This window comes from Leuciscus leuciscus (assembly GCF_965113295.1).
Source record: "Leuciscus leuciscus genome assembly, chromosome: 14".
Taxonomy (NCBI): domain Eukaryota; kingdom Metazoa; phylum Chordata; class Actinopteri; order Cypriniformes; family Leuciscidae; genus Leuciscus; species Leuciscus leuciscus.
In genome coordinates this window covers 21,351,278-21,367,294 of record NC_138738.1, presented here as the reverse complement: position 1 = coordinate 21,367,294, position 16,017 = coordinate 21,351,278, and the positions used below count along the sequence as shown (strand labels likewise).

The 16,017-nt window shown below is 35.8% G+C and overlaps 1 protein-coding gene across 1 annotated transcript in view; it reads left to right on the top strand.

Moving 5' to 3' along the window:
- Positions 1-16,017, top strand: part of stx8 (syntaxin 8) — a 65,265-nt gene that overhangs the window by 11,774 nt on the left and 37,474 nt on the right. The window contains exons 5-6 of the mRNA XM_082137025.1: positions 4,374-4,501; positions 5,103-5,195. Of these exons, the coding sequence (XP_081993151.1) occupies positions 4,374-4,501; positions 5,103-5,195 (221 nt within the window). The remainder of the gene's footprint in view (positions 1-4,373; positions 4,502-5,102; positions 5,196-16,017) is intronic.

The following is a 16,017-nucleotide window of genomic DNA, read 5'->3' as shown; positions in this document are numbered from 1 at the left end:
ATACTGCATAAGAGTGTCCACGATAAAGAAGAGGAAAAAATGTTTACAAAAAATTCATTTGAAACACATGTGCCAAGTTCTTAGAAATGTACTCTTTGTATTCATGTTGGATTCATAGTTTTGGCAAACGTTTATAGCATTTTCAACTACTGTTACAATTTAATGACTATAATAAAAATATAATGTGATGTAACCATCAATGTTTGTCTTATACTGTACCTACATCTTAATCATTATTTTCAAAAAGTTTTAACATATAGGCTACATTTTCAAGTTAAAATGTTTTTTATACAAATATTATTGACTGTTAATTCCTAAATATTTTTTTATATATATATTTTTTTGGAGTTGCACCATATGATAATTTGCAATCTAAACTAACCTTTCTTTGTTACATAAAAATGTCAAATTATTTGATATTTTAAAAGACATATTGACCTTGACACAGTCATTTCAAATATTAAGCAAGCAGTGAATAATAAAATATTATCCTAAACTACTTAATATAGTTTTCTTTCTTTAAGAATTTCATTCTTTTAATGAAGCTCTGTTCTTCATTATGATATCAGGATAGTTGTACTATCCATGCATCAAATTGATTTGTAATCAATGACATGGATGGATTTGCTTGATACTATCGAAAAAGTCTCTGAACCTTCAGTATGCAGAACACCCGTGCAAACTAGTGACCGGCTCATAACTCTGCGCGATGCTGAGCGCTGATAGCTTTTCCAGAAGAGCCTTTAAACTTCACTTCTCTCTCTCTGCGAGCTGTCCAGGAGCCTCGGGGGGAACAGGTTTCATACATTAATCAAAGAAAAGTGCAAAAGCACAACGCAGTGTCTCCACAGGATAACAGGCCACTTCTAGGTTTGGCACACCGCTTTGAAAGCTTGTATAAAAGCCAGAGGCGGTTCATATGCTTTGTGTCCTTGTAACGTAGGGCATGAAAACTCACTCTTCGGGCCCAACAAAGTGGAACCCATATGAACAAATAAACAGAGGTTCTCTGATCTTACAAGGTCCAAAGTAGGGGATGTTGTTTGCTATTTTAGAGGTAAAAAATAGAAAGGTTATTTATTCATGAGTGCTACAGATGTGAGTTTGGTAGAAAGAGCCTGTGGCTCTTGAACAACTCACGGACATGCCTCAAAGTTTATTTACATTTGTAAAGTAGATGATGTGTGTCCATTTGATGTGTGCACATAGCTGTTGATTGACAGTGCATGTGGAATAACTATAATATTACACTGTGTACGTAATCTAGTTACTGTGTGTGTATGTAATGAGAAAGTTGACTTTGTATTACAGCGATGACTGCTGTATGCATAAATGCATACATACATTTTTGTTTTATTGAACAATAATCTAAAAGAGACTGTGTGTTGCATTAATTTTGACCACATATAAGGGCCTGTTTACACCTGGTCACTTCATGCGTTCTTTCTGATCAGGTAGCTACTTGGTTTGTTAAAACAGTTTGGACACATAAATGTGTCTCCGCAAAACGAATATAAATCCGATCCTCAATTCCCTGCGCTATGTATATGCAAATTGAATGAAGTTCACATCAACGGATGCAACAGAGCTGCATTTTATTTATCAGCAGCTAATTTCAAGATCAAAGCTCACATTAGGAGAGAGAACAGCATGAGCACTGGTAAGATCATTTAGTCTCACTGCTTTTAATGAAGATTATTGCATGTTGAGCGTCTGCGACTTACTTTGTTTCATTTGCGGCAGTTTGAGCGTTGGCTTGCTGAAGTGATGCTCAGCTACTCATCTGTGTTAATGCGTGTTGCAGTAACGCTGTCATATCTGGCTATAACGTCATATAGCCTATAACACGCTCACACATTATTTTTTTTACATTTTAGGAGGAGTAAAATCTACGTATGTGGTTTCAACAACCAGATGTATTTACACTTGCCCAGTTTCGTCTGGAATCATTTAATGCAATTATAGTAAAATCATTTATTTAAGACACTGAAACTTTAATATTTAAATTAATTAAAAAAAATTGCTTTGCATTGTGCAAAATTATCACAAAGTAGTATTGATGGTGTGAAATCCTTTTCTATTGATATACGTCTCCTTATTTACATGGAACAATGCTGCAAACTTGAGTTCCATCAACAACTGCAACAAGGGAAGCCCGAAATTGTCCGGCATAGGAAAATTAACATATTCACCCTTTATTTAAATATTATATAAAGTGTCTTAAAGATGTTGTAAGCATATTGCGTAGTTTTGCTTGGAGTCAATTGTTTTATTTGTGATAAGTCAATGAAACATGCCAAATTGTGCAACATAATTTTTGGCCAAGCTGTCATACAAAGAAATTATGAACACGAGCAAAATCATGAAATACGAGGACCAATGAAATATTAATAACTGATTACAATGTTTTTTCCCGTGAGCTTTATTTTTCTAAAACCTATAGCTGTAGTTTTACTTTTTTGCCAAATAATTTTGTCAGACCTTCAGTACCTTCAGTAAGTTTAGTGTTTTGTTCTTCCCTCGTATTTAAAAAAGAAAAAGAAAAACTCCCTTGCCCAATCACTTTTGGCCACTATGTTTGGTGTGGTTGGTGCCACAATAGTGCTATTTAAGACCCTGTTACTGTGGACTGATGAGCCCAAATCATCACCAGTGCACTGCTGCATTTTTTCAGTCGCCAAAAATGGAATTTTTACTTTAAAGGGATAGTTCACCCAAAAATGAAAATTCTGTCATCATTTACTCACCCTCAAGTTGTTTCAAACCTGTATGAATTTATTTTTTCTCCTGAACACAAAAGAAGATATTTTGAAAAATGTCTGTAACCAAACAGTTGATGGACCCCACTTACTTCCATAGTATTTTTTTTTTTTCCTACTATGGAAGTCATTGGGGTCCATAAACTGTTTGGTTACAGACATTTTTCAAAATATCTTCTTTTGTGTTCAGCAGAAAAAATAAATTCATACAGGTTTGAAACAACTTGAGGGTGAGTAAATGATGACAGAATTTTCATTTTTGGGTGAACTATCCCTTTAATTTCTGCAGTTAGACCGTTGATTTGTAGAGTGGGAGAAGGTATAACATTTCTTACTAGGTCAGTTACAAAAAGAATACCTTGACAATCAAGCCTTTATCAACTCCCTGTCATCATTTAACTCAATACATTATATTTTCGTTGGAAAGTTCGCTGCCTCCTCCTCTCTGCTGCCATCTTGTTACTCCTAACTAGGTTAGGATACCTCTCCAGCACTCCTAAATAATTTAGGAGCTGAGACCTAGTCTTGAAACTTAGGAATATTTATGAATCACACTCATTCTTAAGTCTAGGAATAAGTGTAAAATTACTTCATTCTTAGAATTTTGACACACTTAAGACTAAAATTTTTATCTGAGCGGCTTTATACATACGGTCCCTGGTCTTTTCATAATCTGATCAGAGAGAATGCATGAAGTGACCCAGTGTAAACAGGCCCTAAGAGCTGTTGTTGGGAAATATTATTCCTCTGCAAAGTAATATAGTGCACTATGTTTGTTGGTTTCCTGAAAAAAAAATCCATACATTTCTCCATAGATAATAAAAAATATTTATATTATCATTGTTGAAAACAGTTGCTGCTTAATAATAAATGTTTATAAAATAATTTCTGAAGGTGACTGAAGACTTTGCCATCACACAAATAAATTTGATTTTATAAATTAAATATATTAAAATATAAAACAACTATTAAAACACAATATTATTGTTTTACTATATTTTGATCAAATAAATGCAGCTTTGTTGAGACTATTTTCAAAAACAATAAAAGAAATCTCACTGACCCCAAACTTTTTCATGGAAGTGTATATTGAGCTAGAAGTTTTTATGCTTTCAACCAGTGGCTATTGTCACAAAACTGCATTAGGATGTACAAAGCACATGTAGAAGAACTCAAAGAATAGTCTTTAATGAAAAAAATCCAAACACAGTAATTCACAGGAGAATGTCACAGGGAGCAAAAACCAACCACTTTAACCAAACAATAGCAGAAGGGGAACTAACTCAAACTGAGGGCTTAAATACACAGAGCAAGCATAGGAAACTAAATGGCACACAAGGTGAAGGGTTTTAATAAAGAGGGAAATCAAAACAGTAACCATGACAACCAATAAGAAGCGGGAACATGGGATACTAGGTCAAACTAAACAGGAACATATATTTTTTTCATAACATCATTTGTATTATTTAATTGGGATGCAGTTCATTGCTTAATAAATGTTATTACGTACGCAATACGGTACATTTGTCTTAGATTTCCAAAAAATAAAGCATTTACGTAGAAGCACCCGTTTAATAAACTGACGTTACAATGTTTTTTGGCCATCTTATGCAGGTCAAGTCTGATGACTGGAGGAAATGGGTCGGGACCGGCGGTGAACCCGTGGCTGATTAATGAGCCTGAGGAGACCAGAGGACTCGGCTTTGGAGAAATCAAACACCAACAACAGCAGATTATCGAAGGTACGTTGCATATGAGATCACTTTTCAAGTCTTTCAGTCTTACAACTGATGTGGTGCTTGACATTGCTTCTAGCTGACAATTATCTGGCCACCTCTCTCTGCTGTCCAGATAATCATCTATCTTCTGATGAGATGAGACATTTTGAGAAGCATTTTTTGAATTTATGCCCCATTATGAGATCTGCTACGCATTTGAGAATAGCAACTGGTAGGAGTTTTGAGGAAAAGCAGGAGCCGTTTTGTCTACCCAAGTTATACTTTTAGCTTCAAGGTTACCGCTAAAGTACCTTGTGGCTCTGTCAAGTACCTTGTGACCTCTGTCAAAAATGACTTCAGATCACACTATATGTCCTTTAAATGCCACAGATGTCAACACCCTGCTGCTAATGGAATTTATGTACCTTTCTATTGTTTTTCCAACCCAAATGATATAAGAATTTTCTTTTCCTTCAACGGATGATAAGTTACTTGATAAATTAAACTACAGAAACATAAAATATTAGAATGTTAAACCGTAATTTTTTAAAAATAAATGTGTCTTTTTGTCTTTCTTTTGCACAGTTCTGTCTGAATAAGTCCATATTCTCTCATGTGTCTTTAGCTCAGGATGCTGGCCTGGATGCTCTGGCTGCAGTCATAAGTAGGCAAAAACAGATGGGTCAGGACATCGGCAATGAACTAGAAGAACAGAACGGTAAGTGAAAAGCGCAGTAGCCTATATGTGACAGCTCTGGCTGAACATTTAGATGTTTTTCTGTAAATAACATCTATTTGCGGTCAGGTTGGTTTTACTTTGTCAAGCCGCTCTCTTGCTACACTACATGTGAAGTCTTTGGCTCTAAAATGAGCCATTTTTTGAGACTGGGTTAAAATGGAGAATGTGGAACAGGGTACTTGGAAACCCCCTCTCACCTGGTCTGTCTATCGCGTTTTTGCTGGGCACCTAAATATAAGACCTGTGTCCTTTGCACGGAGACATCACATAACTGTGTGAATCTATTTCAGTTTGAATGTGAGAACATGGAGGAATTGCACAGTGCATGATGTAGTCGAAGTCACATGGAGGAGACTGAGCTCAGATCAGTAGTCTGTGACCTCATCTGAAGGTTGCAGCTGCTTTTAACTTTTCCCACACTGTTCTTCAATCTGTCTGGCCTAGCTGGTAAAGTGAGACAGGCTAGAGTGGGGAAAACCTATTTATAATTATACATTTTTTAAGTGAGATATTTTATCCACTAAGATCATTTGGCTGAAATACAATATTTTCTCAAAATGATCAGCCACACTGACATTCAATAAAGAGTGCTACTTTAGTATGAATTGTCAGGGTTACAGCAATTAAATAAAAAAAAAAAAACAGATAAACCAAAGCTGCAGTTGTGATAAAGCACTTAGTGATGTTACTTGGCGCTCTAGCGTAATAAACATAACTTTGTGTCTTTTTGTGGAAGAACATTGTTGCCGGAGTTACTTCTCTCTGTTTATGTCTATGATGAGTTACTCAGGCACTGGGCTACTTCACTGCAGTACGACCCGTGCCAGTCTAAAATAGTCATAATATAAACACTTATTATATGTGTACCATAGTGAATCAGAAGAAGACAAAAACACGGTTTGAAAATGGATTCATGATGTAATCACTTATCTACATTTTGTAAATTCTGAACAAAAAAAATGTTGCGGACTGGAGATTTAATATTCCTAAATGTTGCATTCTGTCTTAACTGCTTTGTAGCGAGAGATGAAGCATCATGTGCGCATGCCTTTTTAGGTCTTACTCAGATATCGGATAAGATTTCATGTTATCTTATCTTATTGCAACAATTGAGTAATTATTGTAACAATTTCGAAGAGCAGCCATCACAAACTTGAGTGTCAGGTATGTGAACCAACTGATACACAATCTTACATGCAAAATCTAATGGATAAACATCTCAGTTGAAGTCAATTCTGTGACCATGCATCTTGTGTCTAAAAAAAGAAATCCTGATGCAAGTTCACCTCCTCCCTATTGCTTTTGTTGGCACGGTGAAGGTTGCCCACAGTACTTTTTCAGGGGGCAGCGTAATTGCTATGGACCACTTCCAGTGTTTCTAGTCTTTCCTGTCTGCTTCAACAACTGGCTCCTTGAATACATAAGACAGAGTCCAAAGAGTCTAAAGGTCACAATTGGTATTTTTGTTGAATAGAGATGAGCACATTAATTAATTGAAAGAGTGATTGAAAAAGATAATGAAAGTTTTATAAGTACATCCAGAGATTAGTTATTTTACATAGCCTAAACACATCTAAGGTTCATCATTATTGTGACCTTCTGGTGGAGACTAATGCTGGGAATTGGAGGCACTTGGCTGCTTCTCACCGTTATTCGGAGCTCAGTGTGATTGATTTAGTCTGCTTCTCGCTTTCCCCAACTAAACATAGGAGTGAGAATGAATTATTTGAACGGGACTCACATTTTTCTCCCCTCTTTTGCTAAAGCGTGCAGCATCAGTGTTTCATAGAAAAAGAGTTTTAAGAGCAGTGACTGAGATAGCATGGTCTCGCATTTGAGAGCTGATAGAGTTACGATGCTGTTCTAATGTACAGTCCAACAAACCTCTCCTGCAGATTTCATCTGCAAGAGTCTTTTTCAAGCAGTCAGATATAGCGCCTCTCCCATGTGCGTATTAAAGTCCTGCTTTCCTCTGGAAACCAGCCGTGAAGAGCTGTCACAGAAGGTCTTGAGCAGAGTCCTCTAGAAAGAGACTGAAGAGTGGGTTCCTTTCAAAATGCTGTAACTTTGTGCTCCTGATGCACTTTATATAAAAAGTGTTTATACAGCACATGTACAGTGTCTTCAGAAAGCATTCATGCTGACACTTTTTTTCAAACATAGTTTTTGCCCTTCAGTAACACTAAATGCAACACATTCATGATTAATTTTCTGATTTTGAAGTTTTGCGCAGAAAGAACTTAAGAGTTTTCTGTTAAAACGGTGTTGTGTTAGCGGCCCCTAAGTTAATAACTTATGATCGTTGCGACGGAAGTGAATCAATCAAAACTAAATTTAGCTGGACAATAACTTTATTCTAGAGCTGCTATAAAGCCAAAACAATCTCTGTTACTTGAATCTCCTATTATCAATGTAAAGCCACTTTGGAACAATCTACATTGTTAAAAGCGCTACATAAATGAAGATGACTTGACTTGACTAATTCATCTGATTAACACATTTAAAGGAATAGTCTAAAATTAATAAGTCATTATTTATTACCCTCATGTCTGTTGGTAACCAAACAGTTTAGGTTCCCATTGACTTCTGTTTGTTTTTTGACCACACAATCAATACTATACAAGTCAATAAGTACCAAAACTTTCAACGCATTCTCATCCTAGGTCGTCATATACTGACGCTTTTGACATTTCGTCTACATCCGACGCACATGGCACCCTTTAGCGTCAATATGAGACGCAGATTATGGGTAGGTTTAGGTCTGGGGTAGGGTTAGGGTTAGACCGCTAGGAGGCGCCTTCTGGACCATATTTATCTGCGTCTCATATTGACGCTAAAGGGTGACATGTGCGTCGGATGTAGACGAAATGTCAAAAGCGTCAGTATATGACGCCTTGGGATAAGAACGGGCTGAAACTTTTATATGGAGTTTTTTTCATATAGATTAGTTTTGATTTTGGTGATATTGTTCTTTTTTATGTAAGGCCTAATCGGTCCAATGACAGTTTCCGATAAGCGGGTGAAGGTTTACTGCGTGTTACTATCTTTTCAGCGTGGAAAAGTCATTTAATTCCAATTAAACTTTTATATGACTCCATTTTTAACACAACCTCAAATTTAATTTAGAATGCCAATTTGTTATTGGTCATTTATATAATAGTTTAGCAACACATTTGATTATTCTATTTAACTCTTTTCTCCTATTATCCTCGTTCATTCGGGTGCCAAAGTCGCACAGGGTCCTCACACCGGCCGTAAATTTTATGCCACGATCACAAACTCATCAGTTTTTGGTCACTAAACAGAGGTAATTGGCTAAATATCTCAGGGTCGCATTCACGCTTACTCAAGGTAAGATATTTTGTATAGCCCCCCGTGATCAGTATACACTTGAATAAAAGTAACGTTTACTTCAGTCAGAGGTCATGGCCACTACTACAGATATAAGCCGACCAATATTACTTCTCTGATAGTAGCTTTGATTTGGACATGTCATGGTTTCCCATGTACACTTAACTAGAGTAACATTACATTAAACAGAGGTAAGACTCACCCTATTTAGGTTGGTCGAGCAACATTTTGCTGTCCTAAATGGAAATTCCCTTTTTTTGCCTTTACAAAACCAGGTACACTTGAATAAGTGCCAAATATTAGCCGGAACTCTCAAATCGCAGTTTGTGTGCCCTATGCTCCACTCTAAACTGGACTCTAGTCCATTAATTTACTAATCTGACGCAGTTTTGCGGAAACAATGGATACAGTGTAATCTACTAATGTTAATAATTTCAGAATAAGTCAGAATAAATTCAAATGTTACAATTTATTATGTCAGGTAAATGTATCATGCCAAATACATAATCAGTTCAAATATAATAAATACAAAACCTGAAATGCTCTTGAATAAAGCGAAAAGATGCAAACCTGATATTAGAAAAATACATAATGCTGAATGTCTGAAGACACACATGTGCTAACAATGGGAATTTGCATCCAGACTTTACACCTTTTGACGGCAGGATGCCATTTGCCTGGAAGACCCACCCTCATCTGTAAGCAAGATATCTCTAAACTCTTAAAAACTTGATTACCTTTTGGTTTACTTCATTTGAATGAGACCTTTGTACCAGTCACACTGAGACATTTCAAATTATACCAAACATGTATAGTGTTGTATGATAATTGTTAACATTAAACCATATAGATTTTTGGCATGAGAGAGGGACGAAATGGGGAAAGGAAGAAATGTAAATTAATACAATACTGAGTTGGTTGCCCTTAGTGTGATTTCGTCTTGCATGGGGATGCTAGTTTCTCAAAAGAGAGGTCAAATGTTTATTTCCTTTGTTTTCTCAGAGAGTAGCCCTCTCTTCCAGTCTCTCCAGTCTTACTTAAAAGTAAATATTTGTGTATTTAAAAAAAAAAAAAAAACTTTGGGGGATTATACATTTAATGAATCTTCATTTGGGGATGATTAATCACAGAAAACTTTGCATTATAAGTAGTTCAGTTTTAAAACAATTCTAATTAAAAATAGTAAAAATGAATAAAGTCTGGCCAATGATTAAAGTCAAGACTTCATGATTGTACTGTGTTCAAGAACACTGTCAGTTTTCAGTATTTCTATGAGCTTTGTGTATTGGAATTTTAAACTACACCAAATTAGCATTTGCACAATGCACTTTCCAGGTCATGCCATAGTTTGGATTGAAGTCTGGGCTCTGACTGGGTCATTCCAGAACTACTAACTTCTTTTTTCCAAGCCATCCCTTTATAGTTTAGCTGTGTGCTGTTGATTATTGCTGCTCTGGAAAATGTATCTTCAACCTAAATGCAGATCTCTGACTGACTCAAACAGCTTCTCTCCAAGTGGTCTTGATACCAACAAGGTTTCCAGTTTTTCCTGCTGAAAAGCCACCCCAGAGCATGATGCTGCCACTACCATTTTTGATGTTGGGTTGGTTTGCGCCAAACATTCCTTTTTGCTTTAGGTGAATCGACCTTGGACTAATCAGACCACAAAATTCTTCCAGAAGGTTTGGAGTGGCTTAAAAGTTTTGTCACATGGCTTCTAGCAAACTTTAGCCGTGATGTAATGTCGGTCTTTTTCGAAATTGGCGTTCTTATAGCTATTCTCATGAAGAGAGGCCGAATCATTGAAGTGTTGAAGGAATTGTTGACGTCTACGTAGTTTCCCCAATTTCATCCAAGGAACTACACGTTGTAGCTGGCCTCTGATCATTTCTCTGGCAATTGACCTTTTGGCCTTGATTATTCGATCTGGTTGATGGCCTAAACTTAGTAATGTTTGGATTCTGCCATGGTTTTTCCATTTGGTTACAGCAAATATCCCAGTGTTCCTTGGCAAACAAATGACCCTTCTAGTATTTGTATAACCTTGTGAGGACATTTATTCCTCCAGACAATTTCACTCCAAGGTTTTACAGGTGGTTTCGTAGTCTACATCAGACCGCAGGACTGATCTGATCTGTTTCAGTTTTGAAATGCCAGAAAACTAACTCTGGGGTTATTCAGAGTTGGTGTTCCAACTATACTTTTAGACTCGATACAGCGCCTTAAAACCACAGTGCTCATGGTGTGAGACGCAACAAACAAAAATACCTGTCAGATGCATGTGTGTGTAGACCAACAATTAAAATTTAGCGTTGCTGGAACGTTATGTGAACACTATTTGAAGTCTGCCTTGACAGATTAACAAGACAAACTAGATAGAAAAATTGAGTTCTATATTTTAAACTCTGCTTTGACCAGGGGTTTTCAAACTGAGGTCTGGGGACTACTGGGGGTCTGAAAGAGGGTGCTAGGGGGTCCATTGAACATTTGATAGAGAGAAAGTAAAAGTACCAACTTATCAACTTACAATGTTTTACAATGATTTTTTACCAAGTTTGACAACCATATTATTAACAGTAGAAAATACAAACAAAATGTTTAGCTTTGTGGAAAAAAATATATTATATAAAATGTTAAATAAAATATTAGATAATTTATATAAATATATTAACTAATATTTCTTTCCCTTCTTGTGACATTACATACTTTCAAGAATAGTTTGCATTTGCCATTGTTCCCTTGATCTTAAATGGATAGTTCACCCAAAAATGAAAATTCTGCCATCATTTACTCACCTACACGTTGTTCCAAACCTGTATGAGTTTATTTCTTTTGCTGAACCCAAAAGACGACATTTTGAAGAATATGGGTAACCAAACAGTTGATGGGCTCCATTGACTTCTATAGTATGAGGGAAAAAAATCCAATGGAAGTTAATGGGGTCCATCAACTGTTCAGTTACCGATATTCTTCAAAAAAATCTTCTTTTGTGTTCAGCAGAAGAAAGAAATTCATACAGGTTTTAAACAGCTTGAGGGTGAGTAAATGATGACAGAATTAAAATTTTTGGGTGAACTATCCCTTCAAGGGAATATTCTTCTCAACACTATAACTAATTATTGTGAAACTGTAAAGCGGAAAACCACATGTTGTTTTCACAGTATAAATGGGACTTTATAGATGAAAATATATAGATGGTTTTGTAGTTCATGATTGGGGCCCTTGCAAGGGGATCATCATATTTGTATATTCAATTCAATTCACATTTTTTTTGTATAGCGCTTTTCACATACATATTGTTTTTAATTTGTTATCAAAGAAGACTGTCAAAAATGTCCATATGTCAGAAATGTACAGTTCTAAGATAATGCAGTTAGCTATCATCATGTATTCATTTAAGGCAGAAACAATGAGCTAATTAAAGCAGTTATTGTTGTGACCATAATGATTACAATAATTATATAGAAAATTTGGCAGTGGTGCTGGTGCATGTTGATTCAGAGTTGGCATCATCTGAAATCCTCGCAGCAGTTGGTGGAATATTAAAAATAGTTTGAAAATACCAAACGAATTAATAGAGTTCAGAAAAGTGTATTTTTTGGGTGCAACAAACAATACGATAGAAGACTGTAGAAGACATGAGCAACTACTATTGAGAGGACGAAATTTGTCCTCGCTGTTAGACATTTTTATTTGACATGACTCATATTTTAAGAAAAATCATGTGTGGTAAAATAACATCTGCAGTTGTTGGGATCTTGGTGTTTAAATAATTGAACAGTCTGTAAAATGAACTATTAAACATTTTTAAAATATGTTACTTGAATGAAAGCAAAGAAAGACATATAAATCATCAGATGTAGTGAATAAATGTTTTATAAAGATATTTATTGTAAAGAAATGTACATGTACAAATGCCCTCTAGCGATGAAAACAAACCTGCAGCCACTGCATGTGTGGCTTTACGCATCTTCTTTTTTTCTTCCTCTTTAAAGCTACAATATGTAATTTTGTTCGCCGCTAGGGCTTGCTTACCTATTACAATAACAAAGGCGTATGTTGATGACGCATAGGCGGAATTATGGAACTTGCCATCATGCCAAAGGATCTAATAATGTTTATGGATGAGTGAATACATTGATATTTTTAACATGCCTGTGGTATGAAGCAGGTCACGATTGCTAATGACAGACAGATATCAGCGCCACGCGCGAGTCCCGCGGATATAGAGGAATAAGGACATTTCATTCTACCGAACTAACTTAAGTGCTGAATAATACTCACACAGGTCAGTTTATTAGACGAATACAACTTGTGAGGTAACGCAACGCTGTTTCACTTGGTCTACACTATCACACTAAACAGCATTTGAGTGTGTTGAAAGTTATAATGTTATTCTATGTGTTAGTTTATCTGTATGAGACTAGCAGTAAGCTAGATCAACATTAGAATAACATACTGATCATATTCTAACATTTCATCATGTTGAGCTATATAACATTGATTAGTTTTATGTACATTTGCTCACCTCTACATTTGCGTGTCTCTGTCAAATCGAAGTTTGTCACGGATGCCTCGTTTTAGCTCTCCTTTTGTCCCAAAGTCTGCTTGCCATGATGGTCCATAATGTTTGAACGAAACAACAACAGCGTGAGCTAGACGTAACACAGTTGTCCACGTCTGTTGCCATGGTTACTATGGCAGTACGAGCGGAAACCAGGCATAACGCGGATATTACGTCGTTCATAGGCGACAAGTGGGACAGGGCGACAGGGACTAGCCATTATTTAAAATTTGAATTTCTCTGAAATTAAAAATCTTTGGGAACTTTTGGGATACACACGTACACAACTGCCAGAAATATATCACACTGTGCAAGTGATTTTGGGATATTTGATTACAAAAATCGTACATATTGTAGCTTTAAATACACACTACTAATGTATTTTGGCTCTTAATTTCACACACACTTAAACATAATGTCTGCATGTGAATTGCAGTCAAGACCTCAGATACCACAGTGACAAGTCAGGTGATGGCAGTGAAGAGGTCAGTGTCTGACACTTGAAAGCTCCAGATGAGTTGAAAAGGTCAGCTGATCACCAATGGTGCTGTCTAGCAGTAGAGGAACAACCCAAAGTCTTCATCAGAGAATTGAATTGGATTGGGTTGCTTGTGCTTATTTCTCCAGTTTCCTCAGATAACGAATTATGAAGCTTATTCACTGCAGTCTTTTACCTATGTGAGTTAGCAGCACCTATATAAAATCAACACATCCAACATAACATATAAATAATGTTTTCTATGGAAAGATGATATGTTTTTTTTGGTGTGCATTATTTGAGAGAGATCGTCTGATCATTACTAAACGTCCAGAACAAAGCACCACTGTTCCGACAGTGTTTTAGCCACTCCATTACACTCTTGTATTATATGACATAATCGACAATTTAAAAAGTAATAAGATAGTTTAATGCCCTAAAAGAGACAGCAGAAAATGGATCGCTTTTAAAAAAAAAAAAAAAAAAAAACCTTCTTCCTGTTGCCGTATGACCTTTTTGTCCTCTCGCATGTTTTTTTTCCTCTGAATGACACTCCAGTTCTGTAATAGTGTTTTACTGTAAATAGATTAAACATTTAATGTAGGAAGTGAGAGGCACCACTGATCTCCTTTTAAGGCCATGGCTATGAAGAGTGGTCAGTAGTTAACATGACTCTGAAGCTTCCTGCTGACTCTTGAGTACTGTCAACATACTGGCAAAACTGGCCTGCTCAGACATCCTGATATCCTCGTGCTGACCATTTAACCAGAGCCGGAAAGTAAAAAGGGAGTTTGCATGCCTTGTTCATTTAAATGATTATTTCTCTACTTAAAAGTTTTAGCTCACACAACAATAACAATTCTGTCATTATTTACTCACCCTCATGTAGTTCCAAGCCCATACAACTTTTTTATTCATCTTCAGAACACAAACAAAGATATTTTTTAAATAAATACAATCTAAGAAAGGTCTGTCTGTCTATTGAAAGTCTATCAAAGCTCCAAAAAGGTCATTAATACAGCATAAGACTCCAGTGGTATAAATATTTTCAGTTCTGCATAGCCCTCGGATGTGCTTTCAGGAGAGAAGCATGCCTGTTCACGTGAGATTATTAAATGTTGCTCAGTTTGTGTACAGCATCCCTCTATGTAAAGCACTTTGAATTGCCATTGTGTATGAAATGTGCTATATAAATAAACTTGCCTTGCCTCTTCCTTTGTTGTACTCTGTAAAAAATAAAAATAAATCAGTGAAATGTACGGTAAAAAAACTGTAGCAACAGTATAGATTTTACAGATTTAAATAAAATTTACAGTAAAAAAACTTATTTTCTGATATAATGTTAATATACCAACCTATACTAATATCTGATTTCTGTAATACACTGACAACCACCAAAAACAGGTGGTGATGAGAAAATCATGATGAATCAAAGATCATCGATTGTTTTTCCACAAGTTGAGAAGGTATACTAGTAAATAGAAGGTGCACAGTGTCATTCACACAAATACTAAACACCATCATGGTAACACACAACATTAAAAATTGCAATAAAAATGCATTTAACAACATTAGATGTAACATAAAACCCTAATGTATATAACTGATTAGGGGGAAAAAACTAAGAAACAGTTGTTTCAAGAAAATACATCTAATGTAAAGTGTCACTCAGGTTTTTCACTGTAAAGTATACAATGACTTGTTCTTGTTAAATCTGTTACATTTATTCACCATTTACAGTTAGGAAACTTTTACGGTCTTTTACCTTCATGCTCATGAGTTCATGCTGCTTATTAAAGCAAAAGGATGGACATACTATATATATATATATATATATATATATATATATATATATATATATATATATATATATATATATATATATTAAAAAATCTGGTGTTTTCTGATAATTTTTTGTATAATTTGAGAAAAATTATTAGTATAAGCATTTAGTAGTCTCAGACTTTTTTACCCACTCTGCTTGGTTGCAGATGGGCCAGTCAGCCCTTCAGTTCACAAGAAATCACCAAAAATGCTTTATGCAATGAACCCTATATGTGTGCTACACTACTACACTAGTCTGCAACAAACCCAGAAAACAGATTTAATTTGACTTCCAAATATAACATGGCAGCAATTATTCCTCTGTGTATTACAAAAAAAGTCCTACATCAACAGAGTGTTACTTTTTTGTGTTGAAAGTCAACATCATTTGAGTTTATTGGTGTGGATGTTTCTCAGATATTTGGCCTGGAACTATGACATCAGCGTGTGTCGTTGGCGGGTGAATTAGTGTGGTTATTTGTGATGACTGTGCACTGCAAAATAACTTTTCTTAGAGGGCAAATTAAGTTGAAGTTAGCGAGATCAGAACAAGGTGCCTCATGTTACTGGCAATACAAGGGTCA